Source organism: Eumetopias jubatus, unplaced genomic scaffold, assembly GCF_037043125.1.
Source record: "Eumetopias jubatus isolate StellerSeaLion01/CBP00866 unplaced genomic scaffold, mEumJub1_p1.0 scaffold_11, whole genome shotgun sequence".
Classification (NCBI taxonomy): domain Eukaryota; kingdom Metazoa; phylum Chordata; class Mammalia; order Carnivora; family Otariidae; genus Eumetopias; species Eumetopias jubatus.
In genome coordinates, this window is record NW_028274817.1 from 69515739 (window position 1) to 69540831 (window position 25093).

The window sequence follows — 25093 nt, forward strand, 5'->3', positions numbered from 1 at the left end:
TATTCAATTGGTAGAGGAAACAAATATGTCCCTTTCACACACACTCTACCAAAACCAACCCATGAAAAAATAGAAAATCTGCAAAGACCTATGAGTAGGAAGGACTTGAAACAGTAAGACTTCCTGACAAAAAAAGGCTCAGGACCAGATGGCTCCACTGGTGAATTCAACCAAATATTTAAAGAAGAATTAACACCAGTCCTTCTCTGACTCTTCCAAAAAATTGAAGAGGAGGAAACACTTCCTAATTCACTCTATGAGGCCAGCATCACTCTGATACCAAATCCAAAGACATCACAAGAAAAGAAAACTACAGGCCAACATCCCTGATGAACATGGATGTAAAAATCCTCAACAAAATACTAGCAAACTTATTTCGACAGCACATTAAAAGGATCATATACCATGTCCAAGTGGGATTTATCCCTGGGATGCAAGGATGGTTCAATATATGCAAATCAAAGTGATACACCACATTAACATAATAAAAAATAAAAATCACACAGTCATGGGGTGCCTGGGTGGCTCAGTCAGTTAAGCATCTGCCTTCAGGTCAGGTCATGATCCCAGAGACCTGGGATTGAGCCCTGCATGGGGCTCCCTGTTCAGTGGGGAGTCTGCTTCTCCCTTACCCTCTGCCTCTCCCCCACCCTATTCCCCATCCCCGCTCGTGCTCTCTTTCTCTCTCTCAAATGAATAAATAAAACCTTCACAAAAATAAAATGGTAAATTTCATGTTATACATATCTGGCCATTAAAAAATACGAAAATAGGAGATCAAGTTCTCATGAATTCTCCCAGGAGCCACCACTCTTCCTCTTCCCCTATAGTGGCCTGAGGTGGCCTCTGAAAATGGTTCACTATTCACTTGACCCAGAAAACCCTACAAAATCATCCAAATCAAGAGGTTCAAATCTTTGTGTTCACTTTAATAACACACGTGAAACTGCCCAGCCCATCAAGGGTATGCATATCTGAAAAGCCACCAAGTATCTGAAAGACATCACTTTGCAGAAGCAGGATGTGCCATTCCTTCACTACAATGGTGGAGTTGGGAGGTGTACCCGGGGCCAAACGGTGGGCTGGACACAGGGTCGGTGGCCCAAGAAGAGTGCTGAGTTTTTACTGCACATGCTTAAAAATGAGAGAGTAATGCTGAACTTAAAGGTTCAGATGTAGATTCTCTGGTCATTGAGCACATCCAGGTGAACAAAGCCCCCAAAACTGCGGCATAGAACGTACAGGGTTCATGGGCGGATTAACCCATACAGGAGCTCTCACTGCCACATTGAGATGATCCTTACCAAAAAAGAGCAGACTGTTCCTAAACCAGAAGAGGAAGTTACACAGAAGAAACAGGTATCACAGAAGAAACTGAAGTAACAAAAACTTATGGCCCGGGGGTAAAATTCTGCATAGAATAAATGCAAATAAAAAAAAAACGAAATAAAAGTAAAGTCAAAAGCCAAAGGAGAAATTCGGAAAAAATATTACAACCCATTTGACAAAGGCCTGATTTTCTTAGTATACAAAAAGCTTCTATGAAGCAATAAGAAAAAGAAAAATAGAAAACTAGGCAGAGGACATGAGCAATATACACATATATTCACATACACATAAAGGAAATATATGTGACTTTGAAATATATTAGAAAGAAGCTTAACCTTACTCATGATAAAAAGATCATGTTAAAAATACAATGAGATAACACTCTTTTCCAGTAGAAATGGCAATATCAGAAAGTTTGACAATACATTGTTTTGGCAAGGGTGGGGCGAAATAGACACCCTTGTATTTTGTTGTTGGCATTGTAAATTGTTATAACTTTGGGAAGGCGACTTATCAAAAACTTTTAAAGTACATATGCCTTTTTATTGGTAACAGAAAACCCAACTCCAATAGGCTTAAACAATAAAGAGGATTTATTGGTTCCCATACAAATGCAAATTCCAGGGGATGAGAGAACTCTGCAGTTGATTTGATTCCATGGATCAACAATGTCACCAAGGACCTAATTTCTTTCTGTCAGATCTGTCTTCCAAAGTATGAACTTCATCATAGATTTGACTTCCTTCTTGGTAGCAAAAGGGCTGTAGCATTTGAAGGCTTCACATCAGCCATACCACACTGTCCAAAAGAAGAGACAAAGTTGGCTTCTGTTATCTGTCTCAGAAGAGCAAAGAACAAAACCAAAACCAAAAACCTTCTCCCAAATACTTCAACAAACATCCTCTAACATTTCATTAACTTGAATTGGGTCAATGGTCCATTCCTGAGCAATCCCCTTGACAGGACAATGGTTTGCATTCATTGGCTATGGCCTGGGTAGTCAGAACCAATCACTAAGCATGGGGGATGGGCTTACCTTGATTGGGTTAGGAGGGTGGTGCACCCCAGCGAGAAGCTGGGGCTGAGATCAATTACAAACTTTATGACCATTAAACAATGGGGAAGATGCAGAATGGATTTTGGGCAGGGAATCACAGCAGCCACTAACCACTTTGATCCAGGAACCATACTTCTAGGAATTTATCCTATAAATATAGTGTCAGATGTATACAAATAAGTGTGTTCAAGGAGATTATAATAACAGGATATTGAAAACAACGAAAATGCCTGGAACTGGTTAAATAAGTGATATAACCATAAAAAAGAAAAGGCAGCTGTAAATGTATTATGACACAATCTCAAAGATATGTTAAATGAAAAAAGCAGAGTGAATAGCCTGCTGCCATTTGTGAAAAAAAGAGAAGAAATGGATACAGATATACAGATATAGATAGGTTTTTAAGGGGAAGGGGGAAAGTAAACTTGTTTTCATCAAAGTACGTGCCAGATAGAGATATCCAAACACATGTGCACACATACACCCATTTATACTTGCATATGCATGGTTTGCACAGAATGTATCTGGAAGATTCATGAGAGACCGACAATAGTGGTAGTCTGGAAAGGGAACCAGGGGAACTAGGGACTAGGAGGAGGGGTAATATATAACTTTCATTGTATATCCTTTTATATTGCTTGGATTTTCTTACCATGTGCATGTATTTTTAGTCAAAAAATATGTATTAACTACATGTTTCTATGTGTTACCTGTCAGATCAGCAAAGATAAAAATATTTGTTAATAGTTGGCAAAGATGTTGGGAAACAGGCCCTCACATATATTGTTATTTAATATAATACATCCTCTTTGAAGGCAATTTGGCATTATTTATTAAAACTAATAATGCACAGGGCGCCTGTGTGGCTTAGTCAGTTAAGGGCCCAACTCTTGATTTCGGCTCAGGTCATGATCTCAGGGTTGTGGGATCAAGCCCCACATCAGGCTCCACCTTCAGTGCGGAGTCTGCTTGTCCCTCTCCCTCTTCTCCTCTCCCCTCTCTCAAATAAATAAATAAATAAAATCTTCAAAAAATTAATAATGCACATAATCTTTCACCTAGCACTCACAACATATCTAAGATTTTATCCTACCGATATACTTACACATATTGGCAAAGATACATGAATAAACATGCAGTGTTTGTGGTAACAAAAGACTGAAAAAAAACACTTAAATGTCCATCAATAGAGGATTGGTTAACTAAATTATGATATATCCATAAACTGGAAGTTAATTTAAAGAAGGTAGAATTCTACACAACAATGAAAAAGAACTACTGATATATTCAAAAACATAGATGAAGCTCACAGAAAATGTTGAATGAAAGAAATTAGAGGCAAAAAGCGTACATACCCTTGATATGAAATTCAAATATAGGCAAAACTAATCTATGACCATAGAAGTCAGAATGTAGTTAATCTTGGGAGTGGGTAAAAAGAGGGAGCACAAGGAGCCAGCCTTCTGTGGTGCTGTAAATGTTCTATATTTAGACCTGGGGGGGAGGTTACATAAATGTATACACATATAAAAATATACTCTTAAGATACATAAATTTTACTAAAATGTAAGTTATACCTCAATATATGAAAAAGAGGAATGAACTAGGGCGCTTGGGTGGCTCAGTCGGTTAAGCGGCTGCCTTGGGCTCGGGTCATGATCCCAGGGTCCTGGGATCGAGCCCCGCATCGGGCTCCCTACTCAGCGGGAAGCCTGCTTCTCCCTCTCCCACTCCCCCTGCTTGTGTTCCCTCTCTCGCTGTCTCTCTCTGTCAAGTAAATAAAATCTTTAAAAAAAAAAGAGAAAAGAGAAAGGAATGAGGTAGATTATACAGTGATATGGAATGAATTTCAAGATATATTTTTAAGTGTGTACAGATATGTATATCTCCATCCATATACATATATATGGTACACTGAGAGTAAAGTACAGGAAACAATGAATAAGCACAACTCGGCTGGGTAGGTTCTGGAGCAGACTTTTGCCCTGAAGTCATCTGATCTCTGGTGGCCTATAGCTTAAGTTTGTTTGTTTATTTGACAGAGAGTGAGCAGGAGGGAGAGGGAGAGAATCTGAAGCAGAACCACCCCCACCCCGCCCGGCACTGAACACAGAGCATGATGCAGCCTGATCCTACCACTGCGAGATCATGACCTAAGCCAAAACCAAGAGTCAGATGCTTAACCAACTGAGCCACCCAAGCACCCACCTACGGCCTAAGTTTAAAAGGCCCCATGCTTACAGGTGATGTCCAACTGGAGTTCAGGTGAAGAATAGAGAAAACAGTGGAACAGCAGTATTTGAAGAAAAAAATAGCTGAGAATTGGTGAAAGATGCCAATCTCCAAAATCCAGGAATCCCAAACATGAAAAAAAAACAAAAAAAGAAATCCCCACCCAGACACACTGTAGTGAAACTTCAGAACATCAAAGAGAGTATCTTAAAAGGAGCAAGAAACTTGTTACCTACTTATAAAAGTATACGACACTACCTATGACATATTCTTGCCCCCCAAAAGAGGAAAAAAATAGAACTGGAATCTAAATCTAATCAAGCCTTAGATCTAATCAATATTCAGGAAATAAAAAGAACAGGGGAACAACACCACAGGGATGCAATCACTAAAATCCATTCTATAGGAAGCACTACAGGAAGAACCACCCAGTTTCTTCAACAAATAAATCCCGTGGGACAATAAAGGGAGGGGGAGAAGGAAGGGGCACCTATAGATTAAGAGATTTAAGAAACATCAACCAATTGCAATGTATAGCCTGACAATCCTTGACAACAAACTCAAAATAAACACATAAATGTTTATGAGACAATCAGGAAAATGTTAACAGTGACTATAACATTTGATGATAGTTAAAGAATTGTGATGGTTTTATTGCAATGTTTAATAAAAGTCCTTATATCTTAGAGATACATACCAAAATGTTTATGGATAAAATGAAGTAATACAATGTCTGATATTTGCTTCAGAATAACATTGGTGTGCAGGTTGGGGAGCAGGTGTTAGGGGAATATAGATGAAACAAGATTGGCCATGAGTTAGTAATCACTGAAGCTGGGTGACAGGTACATGGGGATTCAGTATACTATTGTCTTTACTCTTGTATGTTTGAAATTTTTCATAATGAAAGTAGGGAAAAAAAGAGCTAAAAAGAAAAGATAGATTACCTACAAAGAAATGACTGACAGCTGATTTATCAACAACAACAACAAACCCACAGGGTTTAGAAGGTTGTTATAGTACAACACTCTTTGTGTAAAAAATAACATATTCACATACATATTTTTTTACATATATTCTTATATCTGCATTGATTTATTTCTGGTAGTTCACATAAAAATTGTTAATAGGAATAGCTTCTCAGTAAGGGAATTGGGAAACTGGGGAATAGAGATGGGCAACTCTTCAGCTACCCTTTTGTACTATTTGAATTTTTTAGTTTGTGTTTGTAGTACCTTAAAAATATTTTCTCAGTAGGCTAGGAACAAGAGAATTTACAACTTGATAGAGTATAGATAACAATGACAATCATCATACTCAATAGCAAAATATTAGTGGCATTCACCTTAAAGTCAGAACAAATCAAGAATACTCACCTGTTTTTACAAATACCACTACTCAACATTGTTCTACAGGTTCTAGTGAAAACATTAAAGACAAAAGAAGATAAAAGTTATAAATATTTTAAAGGAAGAGTCATAAAATGTCCTTGTTTACATAGGATATATAATCTAAGAAAATCAACTGAGAAATAATTAAAATTAAACAGGAAGAGTTTGTTTGAAATCAATAACTTCTCTATAAAAAATTTCTTTGTATTAAAATATCCAATTAGAAAATATAATGGGGAAAAAGATCCCATTCATAGTAATGGAAAAAAATGACAGAAGTAAATCCAACAAGGAATGTACAAAAAGGAGTGCCTGTCTGGCTCAGTCAGTAGAGCATCTGACTCTTATCTTAGGGTTGTAAGTTCAAGCCCCATGTTGGATGTAGAGATTACTTAAAAATAAAATCACACAAAAAAGATATGTATAAAACATTTACGTGAATAAAACTACAAAATATTGCTGAAGGCTATATGTAATATTCCTGAATAAGAGGTTTTACAATTGAAAAAAATTTCAAATAACTATAAATTTCCATAACAATCTCATTGAGATTGGGGGGGTAGGGTGGGAATACCAGACAAGTTGGTTCTGAAGTTTATCTGAAAGAATGTTCAGAAAAAGCCAAGAAACTTTTTTAAAAGATAGAAAAAAGAAATGAGAAGACTTGCCTACCAGATATAAAATTACTATATAAAGGTGTGATATGCTTCAAGAATAGACAAACAGGGGTGCCTGGCTGGCTCACTTGGTAGAGCATGAGACTCTTGACCTTGGGGTTATGAATTGGAGCCCCATGTTGGGTGTACAGAATACTTTAAAAAATAAAAAAATAAGAAAGAATAGACAAACAAGTGGAACTAAATAGAGAGGCAGTTAAATGTGGGAATTTATTTTTTAAAGTAATCTCTATACCCAAGTTGGGGCTCGAACTTACAACCCCAAGACCAAGTTGCATGCTCCACTGACTGAACCAGCCAGGTGCCCCTTATGTGGGAATTTATTATGACAAATATAGCATTTCAGAGCCCCTCTGAGACACCACTAAAAGTATACTAATATATAAAATATGTACAAACACAAAGGACAAAAAGTTCCAGGTGTTCTCTAGAAGCAGGAAAGCCATTTGAGAAACGGTACCCGAAATAGTAGCTAGGAAGAAATTCTGGCCTAGTGCAAAGGACACAGAGCCACCCAGGGGGTGCCTGGGTGGCTCAGTAAGTTAAGTGTCCAATTCTCAATCTCAGCTCAGGTCTTGATCTCAGGGTTGTGAGTTCAAGCCCCGCGTTGGGCTCCACGCTGGGCATGGAGCCTACTTAAAAAAACTGAGGAAAAAAAAAAGGATACAGATGAGAAGGGGCAGTTTTACCACGAAAACTATGGAAAGGCTCCAGGATCTAGGAAAACAAGAAAATGAGCATGACACATGGGGCTGAAAACTAAGTTAGTTAATTAGTTTAGCTAGTTTGTTTATTTATTCATTTAATATTTTTTAGAGAAGCAGGCTCCCTGCCGAGCAGGGAGCCCAATGTGGGACTCAATCCCAGAACCCCGGGATCATGACCCGAGCCAAAGGCAGACATTCAACCAACTGAGCCACCCAGGTGCCACTGAAAACTAAGTTTAATTGAAAGTCTGTATATGAATATTCAGTAAAAAAGAAAATGCTCACCCTTTTTTATTTTTATTTTCTTAAAAGATTTTATTTATTTGACAGAGAGAGACAGAGAGACAGTGAGAGAGGGAACACAAGCGGGGACTGGGAGAGGGAGAAGCAGGTTTCCTGCTGAGCAGGGAGCCCGAGGCGGGGCTCAATCCCAGGACTCTGGGATCAGGCCCTGAGCCGAAGGCAGACGCTTAACGACTAAGCCACCGAGGCGCCCCTCACCCTTGGTTTTTTTTTTTTTTAAAGATCTTATTTATTCGATAGAGATTGCAAGTAGGGGATGGGAAGAGGGAGAGAGAATCTCAAGTAGACTCCCTGCTGAGCACGGAGCTCCACTTGGGGCTTGATCCCAGGACCCTGAGATCGTGACCTGAGCCGAAATCAAGAGTTGAATGCTTAACCAACTGAGCCACCCAGCTGCCCCTCACCCTTTCTTGTAATCAGAGGAAATGCAAAATAAAAATGAGATACCATCATTTGTACATCTGGTTGATAAATATTTTTTAATTGATAACAAAGTATTGATGAGGTTATTAGGGAAACTGGTACCTCATACATTGCTGGATGGCCATGTAAATTGGAATAGTTTTTGTGGAGGGAAATTGAATAGTACCTGTTAACATATTTTACTTTTTTAAAAGATTTTATTTATTTATTTGAGAGAGAGAGAACACAAGCAGGGTGAGAAGCAAGAGGGAGGAGGAGAGGGAGCAGGAGAAGCATGCTCCCCACTGAGCAAGGAGTCTGATATGCGGCTCGATCCCAGGACCCCGGGATCATGACCTGAGCTGAAGGCAGACGCTTTAACCGACTGAGCCACCCAGGTGCTCCCCTATTAACATTTTTAAAAATTAATTAATTAACTAGTTAATTAATTAATTTATTTATTTTAAAGGTTTTATTTATTTGCCAGAGAGAGGGAGAGAGACAGAGAGCACACACAAGCGGGGGGCGGCAGGCCGAGGGAGAAGCAGGCTCCCCGCTGAGCAAGGAGCCCGATGTGGGACTCATTCCCAGGGCCCTGGGATCATGACCTGAGCTGAAGGCAGACCTTTAACCAAATGAGTCACCCAGGCATCCCTAAAATTTATTTTTTAAGTAATCTCTATGCCAACGTGGGGCTCAAACTCATGACCTGAGATCAAGAGTCATGTGCTCTTCTGACTGAGCCAGCCAGGCTCCCCTCTATTAACATTTTAGATATATAAAAATATATATGTCTTCTTTAGATATATAAGATATATAAAAATGTATGTCTTCTTTTCAGCAATTCCACTTCTAAGAATCTATCTTTAAGAAATATTAGCACAAAGGGCGCCTGGGTGGCCCAGTTGGTTAAGCGACTGCCTTCGACTCAGGTCATGATCCCGGAGCCCTGGGATCGAGTCCCACATCAGGCTCCCGGCTCAGCAGGGAGCCTGCTTCTCCCTCTGACCCTCTCCCCTCTCATGCTGTTTCTCTCTCTCTCTCTCTCTCTCTCTCTCTCTCAAATAAATAAATAAATAAATAAAATCTTAAAAAAAAAGAAATATTAGCACAAACAGTAAAGATACATGTAAAATGATTTTCATTGCTGCATAATTTGTAATAACAAAAAACTGGAAACAACCTAAGTGTCCATCAGTAGGGGAACAGATAGATAAATTATGGCATATATGTACAATCAAGTACTATGCAGCACAAAAAAGAATGTCAGAGATCTATACATACTGACATGGAAATATCTTCAAGGACTATAGAGTGACATATTTAATGATTAAGCAAGCAATGGAAAAATATAGAATGATTTCAAATTGGCCAAAAAGAAAAAAAAAATTTCTCCATATGTATATAGATTGCCACTTGGACTTTTACTATGTCCCTACATGTTATATGCCAATATGTTTGCAAATGCATAGAAAATGTTTGAAAGGATACACACCAAACTAACAGTGACTTCCTCTGAAGGATAAATTTAAGGGTTCAAATATTTTATTTTCCATTTTATTCACTTTTGCAGTTGTTTTTTTAAAGATGAAAGTTGAATATTTAAGTCTCATATTGATGAAGATGATACTCAAATCTATTTTCAGTGCTGGCTTTTCTCATGAATTCTAATTTTGTATTTACAATTAACTTCCTGCTAGCATTTCTACTCATATTTTGCCATAATTTCAAACTCATATCTAAAATAAAATTATCAGAATATTCAAATATTAGCTCTAGTTCCCACTTCTCCTATTTTTGTTAAAAGCACTACCCTTCTACCTATTACTTAAACTTGAAGCCTTGGAGTAGTCATCTTATACCATTCCATCCCATATCAGAAAAAAAAAATCACCAAGTCCAAGGTTTGTTTCTTCTTTTAAAATAATAACTTATGTGTCTCTTTCTTGTCTATTCTTTGCCACTCTAATCCAGGCCCTTCATTCAACAAATATTTATTGAGCATGTATTATATATGTGCTAGGCAGTTTTAGGTTCTGGGAATAGTGCATAAATACAGACTTATATTCTAGTGAAAGAAATAATGTACAAATAAAAAACTGATTATGCATTAATAGTGTTAACATTTTTATAATGTTTACCCTATACCAGACACTGTACTAAGCTCTTTAGATATGTTAACTCATTTAATACTACTAATGACCTTATGATCTAGGCACTTTTTTTTTTAAAGATTTTATTTATTTGACAGAGACAGCGAGAGCAGGAACACAAGCAGGGGGAGTGGGAGAGGGGGAAGCGGGGCTCGATCCCAGGACCCCGGCATCATGACCTGAGCTGAAGGCAGACGCTTAACGACCGAGCCACCCAGGTGCCCCTCTAGGCACTGTTATTAATCCCATTTTACAGTTGGGGAAACTGAGGCACATAGCTCTTAAGTAATCAAGATTTGAACCCAGGCAGCCTGATGTTATAGTTTGTCCTCTTAACCGTTAATGCTATACTGTTTCTCATGTAAAGAAACCTCAGTTGATGATAAAGACTATGGGGGAAAATCAAATGGTGTAATGTGATAGTAACGTGGACAGTAGGTGCTAATTTAGAGGGGATGGTCAAGAAAGGCCTCTCTGAGAGGTGATTTTTTTTTTTTTTTTGTGGAAGAACTTGAGCAGTTTGACCTGTTAAGCTTCTCACTGTGGATTTTGCTGATTACCCAGGCATTGTGCAGTTCCTGTCTATTTCCTACAAATTGGCAGCTGGATCCAAAGACTAAATCAAACTTGGGTTCCATCTCTTTGGTATGACTATTGGATGGATACAATATCTGTTGTCTCTTTATAATCTTAGAAGCCGTTGATGCTTACTATTTTTATCTATTTATCAAGGATTGCCAAAAAGTGATGTTCTGATTTTATTATTTCTTTTCATTCATTGGAATAGTTTTGTCAAAAGACATTTCGCCCCATCTATTTTGTTACCCAATTCAGATAGGAAAGGCAGGATAAATGCTTGATTCTCTCCCTTTATTGATTAATTTTCAAGATAATGAATTGGTTACCTATCACGAGCTGAGACATGGATAACAAGAAGGAGCCAGCTATTCAAAAACCTGGAAGGAGACTATTCCAGGCAGGGGGATCAGATATTACAGAGGCACTGGGGAGGGAGGGAGTTGTGTAAGTTCAAGAAACACAGAACAGCACAGCCACATTACTTTCATTCTTACCTGTGGAACTATCTTGTTACAGACTGATTATGTCCCCTTATAATTCATATATTGAAATCCTACCCCCCCACAATATGAATGGTATTAGGAGGTAGGGCCTCTGGGAGGTAATTAGGATTAGATGAGGTCATAAATAAGATTAGTACCCTTATAAGAGTCATGAGAGAGCTTGCTTCCTCTCTCTGCTCTCCACCTAGTAGAGGGCCCTCATCAGAACTCAACTGTGTTGGTACCCTGATCTCAGACTTCCAGCCTCCAGAACTATGAGAAATAAATCTCTGTTGTTTATAAACTACCCAGACTATGATACTTTGTCATAGCAGCTTGAACTAAGACATATCTCTTTTTCTTTTAAGATTTTATTTATTTGACAGAGAGCGAGAGCAGGAACACAAGCAGGGGGAGTGCGAGAGGAAGAAGCAGGCTTCCCGCCGAGCAGGGAGCCCGATGCGGGACTCGATCCCAGGACCCTGGGACCATGACCTGAGCCGAAGGCAGACGCTTAACGACTGAGCCACCCAGGCGCCCTAAGACATATCTCTTACATCTGTGACTCTCTCCTCCATTCTTACTATCATGCCCACTTAGTCTGGGGTCTTAGCTTTCTCCCCTGGACCACTGCCAATTATCTTCAATTAGTTTCACTGCCTCTAAGTATCTCTTCCATCCTACTCAATTAACTCTTTACTCATCAAAAGTTTTCAATTCAGTGTATAACTATTTTTGGTGATAATGCATCTATAATTTTATAACAGATGTCACTGGCAAAATAGGATTCATTTGTGGAGGGAGGGAGGTGTTTGCTAGAAAGTACTGCTGGAACACCAAAGAACACGGGCTTTGTAGTCAATACCTAGATTTCTGTCCCAGGCTCTGACACTTGATAGCTGTGTGACCTAGGGAAAATTATGTAATCCCCCTGAAGCTCAATTTCCTCATTTTATAAAAATGATAATAAGGGCGCCTGGGTGGCTCAGTCAGTTAAGCGTCTGCCTTTGGCTCAGGTCATGATCCCAGGGTCCTGGGATCAAGCCCCGTGTCTGGCTCCCTGCTTCTCCCTCTCCTCCCAGCTTGGGCTCTCTCTATCTCTGTTTTTCTCTCAAATAAATAAATAAAATCTTTAAAAAAATTACAATAATAATGCTTTTGATACACTGTTTTGAGAATTAAATATATTCTCATTTGAGATACATGTATATATTATATAGAGACAGAAAAGGATAACAGAAGAGACAGATTTATTACAGAGCTTAGATCACATTAAAGGCTCAATAAAGAGTAGTTTAATTTTTTGCTACTCCTCCCACCATGCCTCTTGCAGAAGCTCCAATTTCAGGGATGAATTCCACCTTAAAACCCCTGTTCTAGAGCCATTTGAGAATATCCATAACCTAAGGACCCCAGTGGAGTCCTAGAAGAGTCCCTTTGACAAGCCTATCTGGAAACCAATGAGTCCCTTGGTTAATCATTCATATCTCACATTGATGTAACACTTCTCCAAACAACTGGTTCGTCTCTGATCTCTTCAACTCTAATCTCAGTGGAACCCCTAGGTACTTTACCCCTCACTACATCCAGATCAGTTATTATCTCCCAGTTACACCAGATTCAGTGTTATGGTCTTTGGGATCCCTGCTTTCACTGTCCCCTTTCTTCCTTTCTGCTCCCCAAATCTCAGAACACTGCTACAGGGAGAACCAAGCAGACCAATATAAATTCATGCTGTCCAATTTCAACTTGGCCCTTGCAGCTACTCAGCAACTCCTTTATTTGTCTCATATGTTCCCTGGCACTCTCCCCACAGAGGCTGTTCCAGACCCTCCTCATTCTACTCAATCTCCCTGCTTCTACTTCTACCGAATTCATAGCAGACACTTTCATCAGTGTCCCTCCTGCAACAAATCAGCAATATCTTTCTCCCTTCCAGCCCTGTCCTCTAGACATCCAATTCCCTTCCTGGAAAAGCAATCAATATTCATTTTTTTTTTTAGGTTTTATTTATTTATTTAGAGAGAATCTCGAGCAGACTGTGTGCTGAGTGCAGAGCCCGATGCAGGGCTCAATCCCTATGACCCTGAGATCACGACCTGAGCTGAAACCAAGAGTCAGATGCCTAACCAACTGAGCCACCCAAGCGCTCCAAGCAATCAATATTCTTGATCTCTTATTTATCCTTTCAGAGATATTTTATGATTCTACAAGCAAAAATATGGAAAACAAAGAACTTGCACTGGTCATTAAAGATAAATAGGATTTGGATATGTGGAGACAAAGGAGATGATATTCCAAACAGAGGAAACATCCTAGGCAAAGGCACAGAGGTGGGAACGAATGGAAAAGATATATTTAGAAAACAGGGTATAGCAAGTAGAGTAATCCCCTGAGAAATAATCCCAACTGCTACCTCAAGTTCTACATCTCCTTTTCCAGTTCTGACTTCAGCCTGATCACCACTTCCTTGCCTGTCCTGCTCTACATACCAGCAGAGTGGAAATCTGACACTGCACGGCCCCTCACCCATCCTATCTTGCCTGGACCTCCGTTACTATTTATTGAGCTCTGACCCCAACCATCTGTTTCAGTACTGCTAAAGAGTCCTAGCTCTTTCCTGAGTCACTTGCCAAGCCAGACACCTTCCACTTCTTTGGTCACACGGACAATTTCTCCACCCCACTGAAAATAGGACAATGAATATAGAAGATGCATTGTACAGACACTGATTTTACCAATATATACAACAGAGGTCAAGGAAATATTTTAAACTGTACAGCAGAGATGCAATCAGCAAAACCCAGACAAAACTCTACTGAAAAATAATCTGATTTCCTCAGTAAAAAATTGTAAGGAAAAAAAGAGATGAAAGGGAACGTTTAGTTTAAAAGTGACATATGGGGTGCCTGGCTGTCTCAGTGGGTGGAGCATACAACTCGATCTCTGGGTCATGAGTTCAAGCCCCACAGTGGGTGCAGAGCTTACTTAAAAAAATAGATAAAAGTGACATACAACACATATCCACCAATCACAATGTGCAGGCTTTACTTGGATACCGATTCAAACAAAAAAGCTGTAAAAAATTCTTTTGACATTTATGAAACTATTGGAAATTTAAATACTGATTGCCACTTAATGATATTAAAGGGAATATTGCTTATGTGTGCTAATGGTATTACAACTATGATTCTTTTTTAAAAAAAAAGGATCCTTACCTCTTAATGATACATACTAAAATATTTAAGTATGAAATGATATCATGTCTGGGATATACTCCAAAATAATATGGAAAGGAGATAGATGAAACGAGTGTGTGAAAGCTGATACTAGTTGGAGCTGAGTGTTTGGTAAATGGGGATTCATTATACTATTCTGTCTACTTTTGCACATGTTTTAAATTCTCTAAAAAAAAAGTTTTAGAACAATGTTATTGAATTGTCAAGCGTCTCATGAAAGTGTGTGTATTAGTCTGAAGGAGTGGAACCGGAGGAGCTGGAATTTGAGAAGAGGAAGATCAGGGAACAGCCTCTATGGGGAGAATGCCAGGGAACGTATGAGACAAATAAAAGGGTTGCTGAGCAGCTGCAAGGGCCAAGTAGAAATTGGACAGCATGAATTTATATTGGTCTGCTCGGTTCTCCCTGTAGCAGTGTTCTGGGACTTGGGGAGCAGAAAGGGAGAAAGCGGACAGTGGAGGCAAGGATCCCGGAAATAGTAACTCTGAATCTGGTGTAAAAATTTTTGGAAAGGTGTTACATCAGTGTGAGATATCACTGATCCACCAAATGCTTCGCTGGTTCCTAGATAGGCTTGTCAAAGGGACTCTGCTAGGCTAGAGTGGCTTGGTGTTATGCTTCTCTTCTAAGACCCCTCTTCTAAGACCTCAGTTGGGTCCTTAGGTTTTGGATATTCTCAAATGGCTCTAGGACAGCTCTCAGCAATGACTGAGTTTTAATCAGTAGTTATGTTACTTCAAGCAAGCTATTTCCTGCCCTGAGTCTTGGTTTCCTCATCTATAAAAATTTGGGATAATAATACCTACCTCACAGAGCAGGTGTGAGGATTAAGTAAAATAATGTGGGTAGAAGTGGTTAGCACAGTGGCATTCTATACATGATGCTTCATTCCTTCAGCAGGTGAATACAATCTCCCTTAATCCTAGAGCTGAGGCAATGGTATGTTAAATATGTTATCACTTTGTGGACTAGCAAAACCTGACTGTCAAGAAAATCCTATTTTCGGGCGTCTGGGTGGCTCAGTCATTTAGCGTCTGCCTTTGGCTCGGGTCATGGTCCCGGGGTCCTGGGATCGAGTCCCGCGTTGGGCTCCTTGCTTGGCGGGGAAGCCTGCTTCTCCCTCTCCCACTCCCCCTGCTTGTGTTCCCTCTCTCTCTGTCAAATAAATAAATAAAAATCTTTAAAAAAAAAGAAAATCTTATTTTCTTATTGAAACATTATAAAATTGGATATTGAAGATGTGTCCCTCCTCTCCAAGAGAAAAAAACACCCCAACTTTCCTAATAGTCTGAAGTGAAAGCTTTTGGTGAAGAGAAAGAGGAGTAATAGTACTAACAATAGCAAACACTTATATAGTACTTACTATATGTGCCAAACACTGTTCTAAATATGTGTTAGCTATTATTACTGTAAAATACAAATCTGGACCTCAAAGGAAAGATATGACCTAGAGATAAAAATGTGTGAGTCATCTGCATGTGGGTGGTATTTGAAGTCATGGGCATAATTGAAAATGTCTAGAAGAGTTATATATAAGAAGAGAGCAAGACTAGGGCTATGTCCTGAGGAACTTCATCATTTGATGGTCAGGTAGAAAACGAAGAGCCTGCAAAGGAGACTGAAAGGAATGGTCAGAGAAGTAGGAGGACAGCCAAGAGGAGCCATGGGTCATAGAAGCCAATGTATTGAATGTTATTTCAAGGAAGAAACCATCATGAGTGTCAATTTTTGCTTGTGAGATCAAGTAAGACAAGGACTAAAAAGTATCCACTGGATTTAGTGACTTGATGGCCCAAAGTGACCTTATCACCACAGACTGAGTGGGATAGAAGCCAAATTGAAGTGTGTTTTGAAGGGAATAAGAAGGTGGAAATAGAAAATGAATAGTTATTTCAAGAAGTTCACTTATAAAGGAGAGAAAGGAGTTAAGTAGCAGTTGGAAAGGGTTATGTAGTCAAGGGAAATTGTTTTTGTAGAATCGGAGACTTGAGCATGTTTAAATGTCAATGAAAATATCCAATGAGAGGGAAAGGTTGAATAAACAGGAGAGAGAAAGGATAATTAGTAGTAATAAAGTTCCTGGGAAGGTATAAGGGAAGAGGATACAAAGTACAATGGGAAGAAATAAGAAGTGTAAAGGAGGTAAGGAGAGGATTTGTGCTAATGTGAACAGATATGTACATTTGATGGTGGGAAGTAGGGAAGTAAATGAGATAACGCATGCAAAGCACTTAGCATAGTGTCTAGCAGGTTAGTTTGTATGAGAAACAGTAGCTATGGTTATTGTTGTTGTTATTATTAATGTTATGCACCTGCTTGAAAATTTCTTACATTTTAGGCTTTGGACTACGTAAAATAAGTACATTACATTATTAATTCTATAAACTTGAAATTTTATAGATCAAGTTTATATACAACAAGGGTTACTTGAACTTTTTGATTCCTCACCTTCATCCTCTCCAGGAAATCTGAGTAGCTGCTGGTCCCCTGATTTTGATAAGATAGAAAAAAGTTGTACATTTAAGATTAGTGCACTTTCTGCACTTTTCTATACGCATTCTACACCTCTAAATCTTTTAAATGTCCATCAAAGCCCCTATTGATGTCAACTCACCTGTAGAAAAATGACATTAAAAGTAGACTGCTGCCAGGGTTTGAAAGCACCTGAAAGGTTCAGGTCAAGAGGGAAACTTTATTTGTACTTCAAATCCGTAGAATGAGAGCAGAGAAATGAGCCAGAAATGCTGAATATCCTGGAAGTCCAGGAAGCCCCTTTAACTCTGATCAAACTTCTCTGTGAGGTTGAGATGCATTCCCTGGATGCATTCTCCAATATCCCCTAATCTTGCCTCAATCTCCAAATCCTCAGCCATGCTATCCTGTGACCCCTTACCTTTGCTGCCCATGTCCGTTCCCCCACCTCCATCTTACTTCTAGCTCCCAATGAGACCTTATGTTCCTTGAATCTGAACTGAGAGAAAAGGGTGCTATGAAAAGAATTTGATGGGGCGCCTGGGTGGCTCAGTCGTTAAGCGTCTGCCTTCGGCTCAGGTCATGATCCCAGGGTCCTGGGATCGAGTCCTGCATCAGGCTCCCTGCTCAGTGGGGAGCCTGCTTCTCCCTCTCCCACTCCACCTGCTTGTGTTCCCTCTCTCGCTGTGTCTCTCTCTGTCAAATAAATAAATAAAATCTTTGAAAAAAAAAGAATTTGATATCATTTTGAGGCTTGGTGAAGCTTCCTAGTGTGAAGTTTCTTAGAGTTTGAATCTCCCAGATTCCTGGTCACCCTGTTGAGGGAGTAAATCTGACTCAAAGGAGACTCAGGAAAGAAATTATCATTCCTTTGATTAAGAATCTACATTTTAGGGGCACCTGGGTGGCTTAGTTGTTAAGAGTCTGCCTTCGGCTCAGGTCATGATCCCAGGGTCCTGGGATTGAGCCCCGCATCGGGCTCCCTGCTCCACGGGAAGCCTGCTTCTCCCTCTCCCACTCCCCCTGCTTGTGTTCCCTCTCTCGCTGTGTCTCTCTCTGTCAAATAAATAAATAACATCTTTAAAAAAAATAAAATAAACGTCTGCCTTTGGCTCAGGTCATGATCCCAGGGTCCTGGGATTGAGCCCTGCATTGGGCTCCCTGCTAAGCTGGGAGTCTGCTTCTCCCTCTCTCTCTTTGTCTCTACCCCTGCTCATGCTATTGCTCATGCTCACTCTTTCTCAAATGAGTAAATAAAAAATCTTTTAAAAAAAGAATCTACATTTTTAAAGGGCCTACACTGCCTTTCTCTCTTTTTTAAATTTTATTTTATTTAAAGATTTTATTTATTTATTTAACAGAGAGAGAGAGACAGCGAGAGAGGGAACACAAGCAGGGGGAGTGGGAGAGGGAGAAGCAGGTTTTCCACCAAGCAGGGAGCCCGATGCGGGGCTCGATCCCAGGACCCTGGGATCATGACCCGAGCCGAAGGCAGTCGCTTAACCAGCTGAGCCACCCAGGCGCCCCTTAAATTTTATTTTATTTAAATTCAATATAGTATGCTATGAGTTTCAGAGATAGAGTTTAATTCTAACTCTCTTTTAAATCATGTTCAAAATCCTTCATCTAGGATTTTAGCCTCCTCCCAATCTAGCTACACTCAACTAATTTTTTTGTTCCCTCCCTTAAACACATCCTCTGTCTGATATGTTAGCAGTGGTTACAAACAGCAAAGGGACTAAGCTTGGAAAAAGTCTAAAGAAGAACATTTACTTTTTACTCTACATACTTCTGCATTGAGTATTTTACAGTGACGATGTATTACTTCTGGAATTTAAAATAAAACACAAAAAATAAAACAAAACACCTTCCAGCCTCAGCTTGGCTCTTCCCACTCTTCCATACCCATCCAAATTTCTCATTCCAACAAATTTCCATTGAAAATGTGTCTCTTACCCCTTACATTTTTGGTCAATTGATTTTCAACTAGGGTGCTAAGACAATCCAATGGGGACAGAATAGCCTTCTCAACAAATGGTGCTGGGACAACTAGATATCCATATGCAAAAACATAAGTTGGAATCCTACGTCATGCCACATGTAAGAAATAACTCAAAATGGATCAAAGACCTAAATGTAAAACTATAAATCCCTTCGAAAACATAGGAGCGAATCTTCTTCATGACCTTGAATAAAGCAATGGTTTTTTTTGGCTATGACATCAAAAATATAAGCAACCAAAGAAAAGATAGATTCTTCATATAAATAACTTCATAGAAGTTAAAAACTTTTGTGTACCGAAGGACACCATCAAGGAAGTAGCAAGACAAAACACGGAATGGGAGAAAATATTTCCAAGTCATATATCTGACAAGAGACTTGTCTCCAGAATATAGTAAAAAAATTAGTACAACTCTGGGGCACCTGGGTGGCTCAGTCATTAAGCGTTTGCCTTTGGCTCTGGTCATGGTCCCAGGGTCCTGGGATTGAGTCCCGCATCGGGCTCCCTGCTCAGCGGAAAGCCTGCTTCTCCCTCTCCCACTCCCCCTGCTTGTGTTCCCTCTCTCACTGTGTCTCTCTCTGTCAAATAAATAAATACAATCTTTAAAAAAAAATTCATACAACTCACTCAATAAAAAGACAAGCTAAGTTAACAAATGGGCAAAGGATTTGAATAGACATTTCTCCAAGTAAGAACACAAATGGCCAATAAGCACATGAAAATATGCTCAACATCATTAGCATTGGGGAAATGCAGTTAAAACCATAATGAAATTCCACTTCACACCCATAAAAAAGGACAAATAACAAGTGTTATTGAGGATGTGGAGAAACTGGAACCCTTACACTGCCGATGGGAATGTAAAATGGTACAGCCTCTTTGGAAAACAGTCTGGCAGTTTCTTAAAAGGTTAAAGTTACCATTTGACCCAGAAATTATACTCCTAGGTATATGTCCAAGAGAAGTGAAAAGTCCACATAAAAACTTGTATGTAAATGTTCATAGGAGCATTATTCAGAATAATGGAAACAACCCAAAGGTACCTCAATTGATGAAATAAACATAATGTGGTATATCCGCACAATGGAATATTATTCAGCCATAAAAGGAATGAGGTACTGATACACATTACAAAATGGTGGAACTGTGAAAACATATGCTAAGTGAAAGAAGCCTCTTACAAAAGCCCACATATTATACGATTCCAGTCATATGAAATATCCAGAACAGGTAAATCCATAGAGGCAGAAAGTACATTAGTGATTGCCCACACCTATGAGTTTGGGGGGACACTGGTATTGACTGCTAATGGGTATAGGGTTTCTTTTTGGAGTGATGAAAATTTATTGCGGTTGCACAACTCTGAGTATACTTAAAAAAACACTGAATTTTACACTTTAAAATGGGTGAATTGTATGATATGTGAATTGTATCCCAACAAAGCTGTTAAAAAAAATGTTCTTCCATGGAGGTTTCCCTTTCTACTATAGTCCACATTAATCATTCCACTCTCTCTCAACTCCTATAGCTCTTAATAACTGTACTGCACAATTTAACACTCAGTTAAGCTACATGATAATGTTTATTATTATTTCATGTAGATTAGTCTGTCAGCCAGACTACAATTTTCCTGAGAGGAATAAATAAGTCTTCTGTTTCTCAGATAGCTCTAAACTGACTGATGAATCACTGGGGAAAAAAATAAAAAATAAATTTAAAAAAAAAGTGTTATGGCTCTTATCGAATATTAAAAAAAAAAAAAGATAGCTCTAAACCACCTAACACACAACTGGGCACATAGTAAGTACTGAGTAGATTACCTGGTGATTGTAAAGAACAGATTGAATGTACATGTGCTTGTTTTCACACACGTGTGTTAAAGACACACAGAAGTTGGGGGGAATGAAGACAATCTTATAGTGAGGTGAGAGAACGACACTATGTGAAACTGCAGAATACAAGATTTATTTCAGGGAAAAAAACAGCATGGTTTGGACACTTTTGTTCTCCACTCCTTCAGCCTGCTGCTGCTCAATGACACCACATGGCCAACCATATCCTGGTCTCTGAGATTCTAAGGGAACCACTGAGGTCCTATCTAGATACTTGACTGGTGTCACTATTCCCTCATTGCTTCCTCCTCTTCCTCCTCCTCTGTCCAGCTCAGATCATCATCTGAATCCTCAGATTCTTCCTCATCCATCTCTAACCCAACCTCTGCCTTAGCCTTCTCAGCTAGTGCATCGGGGTGCTCCAGCTGGGCCCAGGATCCTGGGTCAGCCTTGACCAAGGAGATTTCAACCCGAGATGGCATCAAGGAGACAGAGCTCTGCTCCACGTTTATGACCTGAGGAGGAGGAAAAGATAGAGGAACACAAGAAGAAGAAAATGAGGAAATCAAAGGGATTAGGGTCAGGGTGGGGTGGTAATGAATGACAAAGAAAAATAAACAAATGTAAGGTGGGCAGAACAAGACAGGGGAGGAACAAAATGATATAGTAACAAAGAGAGAAAGAGGAAAGAAGGAGGAGAAGGAGGAGGAGAGAGAAAAAAGGAAGAGAAAGGGGGAGAAAGAATATCAAAGCAAATGAAGAGAAAACCTCCACTTTCCCACTATAATTCCTTCCCTCAAGACACCCTCTATTCATTCCAGTCTGGTCCTTTTTACCCCATCTTCCTCCCCCTCCTGTGCCCCTTATCTTCACTTACCCCCCAGAGCTTCATCTGTGCCTGGAACACACGGTTACCATCAAAGACAATGTGGATATGGAGCTGAGAAAAAAGAATCACAGGGGTAGTAACAATCCTAGAAGGTCAGAACAAGTTATTACAACAGAGAACCAGGCCAGAGGTGTGAGCCCTATATCCACAGGTCAGCCAGATAGCCCTGACCTACTAGCTCTTCCTCTCAGGGGACTATGGAGCCCACATGTTTGCTGCATACAGCAACTCTGCCTGTAAAATTGTAGTATCACCCAATTCACCAGCCTCCCAACCAGCATCAGACATTCCTCACCTCAGTTTGACTGGCCTTCACCCAGTTGAACGCAGGAAGTGGAATCTGGCCATATACAGTCACCACTACTAAGGAATCCGTCTGGTGCCAATCATGACGGCAAGATGCTGGCAGCTAAAGAGAGGATGTGAAATGTGTGTGGTAAGAATGAACTCTTCACCCAAGGGAAGTTCTCAGGTGTGTCTAGAGAAGAGACACAGACTCTCAGAAAGATTAATACTACTTCATATGGCAAAGCCTCCAGGCTGTTGAGGATAAGCAGAATCTTATTTGGTTTGTACAAAAGGGAGGAGATAGAGAGCTTGGCCATGAGGTACAAGGAGGGGAAATTATTTCTGGAATTGGGTTCTAATTAAAAGTTCAAGAAAGCTGGGGCTTACCTGCTTCCCCCAGTCATGCCTACCAACTCTGCATCCTGGCTGTGCCAGGAATGCCCCAAAATCCAGGGTCTGGATGCCACAACAGCTCCAAGACTTCATCCTGAGGTAGGAGGATAATTCAAATGAATCTCCTTTCCCCTCCCCATGAGCCCCCACTCCCATATTATGATCAACGGTGGGAGAAACCGGTCTTATAGACCCTACCCAGTCCCCTCTCTCACCCCTCATGGAATCGAGGTGCTCCTGGGTGGTAGGTACATGGAGTAGCATCACTCTCAGGGCCTTGGTAAACCTAAGATGGGTAAAGGAGAATCAGATGAATCAGGTCACTCTAAAGTATACCCCACACAGCCTCATATCTATGCCGTCATCCCAGGTATAGTATCTCTCAGCCACATGCTTGCACCCCTTATAAGCTTTCACTCACAGCATCACATCCTGGATTCTGGCAGCTGGAACCAGTCCGGATCAGACTACTGTCAAGTCCTGAGCAAAGGAAACAGAGTCAGGAACCTATCTATTCCCTCCACCTAATTGCCACTTTCACTAAATTCCAGTCTGCAAAGCCTGTCCTACTAAGGACCCACTTACCTGCTCCAGGTTCCTGGTCTAATTCCTTCTGTTCCAATGCCATTTCCAGGGCTTGGGATATATTTAGGGGAAGCAGCTTTGGAGGCAACTCTGACCTAGGGGGTACGGGTGGGGTGATTTAGTTCTGACCCATTAACCATGATCATTAGCTCCAACACTCCCACCAGTTGTAATGGTGTCAGAGAAATCTGGTGAAAGTGGGGGCAGGGTTGGAAAAGTTGGGTAGCAACTCCATTGCCAATTATCTTCTTTGTGGACATCCCAAGTCCCTGAACCCTGGGGAAATCCCTAGGGCTTTTTTGCTCATCTACTCAGTCACTCTCAATCTACATTTCTTTGCAGAACTGCATCATATCCTTGTCCTCTTCTAATTGTGGACCTAATGTGACTTTCTTCTGTTGCTCATGCTACTTCCACAGAATTAATTTATTCTCTACAGCCGTTTGGCTGCCAATACTGCATCTTTTTCTTGATGTAAAACTCATTTTAAAGCTTTTTTCCAAAAAGAAAAAAAAATCAAGTCATTCTCAACAATCTCTCTTGTATTATAACTACGTATTTATGAGGGGCCATCTACTCTATTGACTTTAAATACCTATCCCATCACCCCCATACCAACCTTAAAGCAAAGACATTATTTCTGGATACAAATTTCCCCGAAGGTATAAAATATACACGAAACCCTGGCACTTGGCCCTCCTCTTATCCCTAGTCCCCAAGCCCCAGTGACCCATTAATCACTTCTAGGAAGCTCCATGAATGTAGGAAAAACCCAGGGACTTCCTCCTCTTTACTTGGGCCTCTCCCGACGCAAAGTCTCTGCTGACTTTGGAATCGTATTCAGAGGTTTTTGCTCCTGAAGTGAACTGCTTGTGGCAGGCACCTCAGGTTGAGGAGCCTCAGGGAGCTTCTCAGCACAGTGTGGTCCCACAGTACAGCCCTAGTACAGATAAGGAAAGAAGGTTTAGGGATAGAATCCTTCTATTAGGGACAGAATCCAAGGAAGTAAATAATTTACCTTGATGTTTAAGAACTCAGAGAAATCTACAGTTCGCTTCCGGCAGCAGGACCAACCCTGATAACAAAAGACCCAGCTCAGCTTAGATTCCTGGGTGTATTTCCTTTGGGAAATGCTCTTGCTATCCCCTCTTGCCTACTCCTCACCTTAAGTGCATCATGGAAGATTGGGACCCCAGGGTGATGGCAACAGGAATCTGTGGATACCAGCAGAAGGATCAAGGAAAGGCAACTATACCAAGTATCACTTCTCTTACTTCTTCCACAGATTAATATGCTCATGGTTTTTCTTTAGAATATAAAAATAAGATTGAAGACCACCCAGACCAATTAAACTAGGGCAGACACACTAAATTTCTCTGCTCCTTTAACAGACTGCCCACAGCTGACCACTCCCCCAGCACTCACAGAGCCCCCTGGCAAAGTCAGAATTAGTTACTCACCAGGAAGGTTGGCATTGGGGTCAAAGTGCTGCCCACAGCCTTTGTTATGGCAGAGTAGAGACATGGAGAACGTTGGTAGAATTACTGAAAGGGTATTTCAAGGAGTCTGGCTGCCGAGTGGGGAACACCTCTTAGTCTGGAGGCTTTTAGCTGTCTGCAAGGGCCAGCTGTTTCTATCTTTAGTTCAGGAGGCGTACACCTCCTAACATGGGCAAGGGAACTTCAACTGGTCTTCTCAACCAATAGGAGAGAGCTCAAGAGCATTTTAGCTCTGGGGCTCAAGAAAAAAGGATCAGGCAGAGTACGGCTTGGAACTTGGGTGAGGTCAGCTAACCACTGCTGAGACAGTTTTAGATTTACCAGGCCAATTCCAAGCCTCTGACATACCAGCAGCTGCTCAGAAATGAATCCCAATTTTGAGACCCCTCCCAGCTCAATGAAGGTACCCCAGTTCCTCCAGCTCATTTTCTTCCTCTTTCAAAGCAGCAGCTTTCCTCTCCTCATTGCTTCCGTGTACCGCCAATAGCACCAATCTTTGTCAACCACAGAAGCCATAGTATGCATCCAACCTCCCCAAATTTGCCTAAATGGATAATTCATACTTTTGAACAAAAGGTAATA

At 40.3% G+C, this 25093-nt stretch overlaps 1 protein-coding gene across 8 annotated transcripts; it reads right to left on the reverse strand.

The window, feature by feature from the left end:
- Window positions 1-1904: 1904 nt before the first annotated feature.
- Window positions 1905-25041, reverse strand: ITGB1BP2 (integrin subunit beta 1 binding protein 2). Of its 8 annotated transcripts, XM_088028743.1 has the most exons (12): window positions 24177-25041; window positions 24031-24087; window positions 23807-23952; window positions 23013-23107; window positions 22849-22907; window positions 22643-22713; window positions 22422-22521; window positions 22042-22155; window positions 21735-21797; window positions 17000-17038; window positions 5995-6036; window positions 1905-2127 (listed from the first exon to the last, which is right to left on the reverse strand). In XM_088028743.1, exons 1-11 carry the CDS (start codon window positions 24309-24311, stop codon window positions 6028-6030), a joined length of 888 nt encoding a protein of 295 aa, XP_087884869.1. In that variant the 5' UTR covers window positions 24312-25041; the 3' UTR covers window positions 1905-2127; window positions 5995-6027. The 8 variants fall into 8 exon arrangements, with proteins under 8 accessions (XP_087884869.1, XP_087884870.1, XP_087884866.1 ...); XM_088028744.1 differs by lacking the exon at window positions 17000-17038; XM_088028740.1 differs by lacking the exon at window positions 5995-6036.
- Window positions 25042-25093: the final 52 nt, after the last annotated feature.

What these genes read in the sequence shown, in the direction of transcription:
- ITGB1BP2 (XM_028097224.2), bottom strand. Translation starts at nt 24,311, where the DNA reads ATGAGCATATTAATCTGTGGAAGAAGTAAGAGAAGTGATACTTGGTAT. An exon ending in AGACCAGGAACCTGGAGCAG is followed by an intron (nt 22,908 to 23,012) that starts GTAAGTGGGTCC and finishes TCCTTTGCTCAG; the next exon opens with GACTTGACAGTAGTCTGATC. An exon ending in AGAATCCAGGATGTGATGCT is followed by an intron (nt 22,714 to 22,848) that starts GTGAGTGAAAGC and finishes TACCCATCTTAG; the next exon opens with GTTTACCAAGGCCCTGAGAG.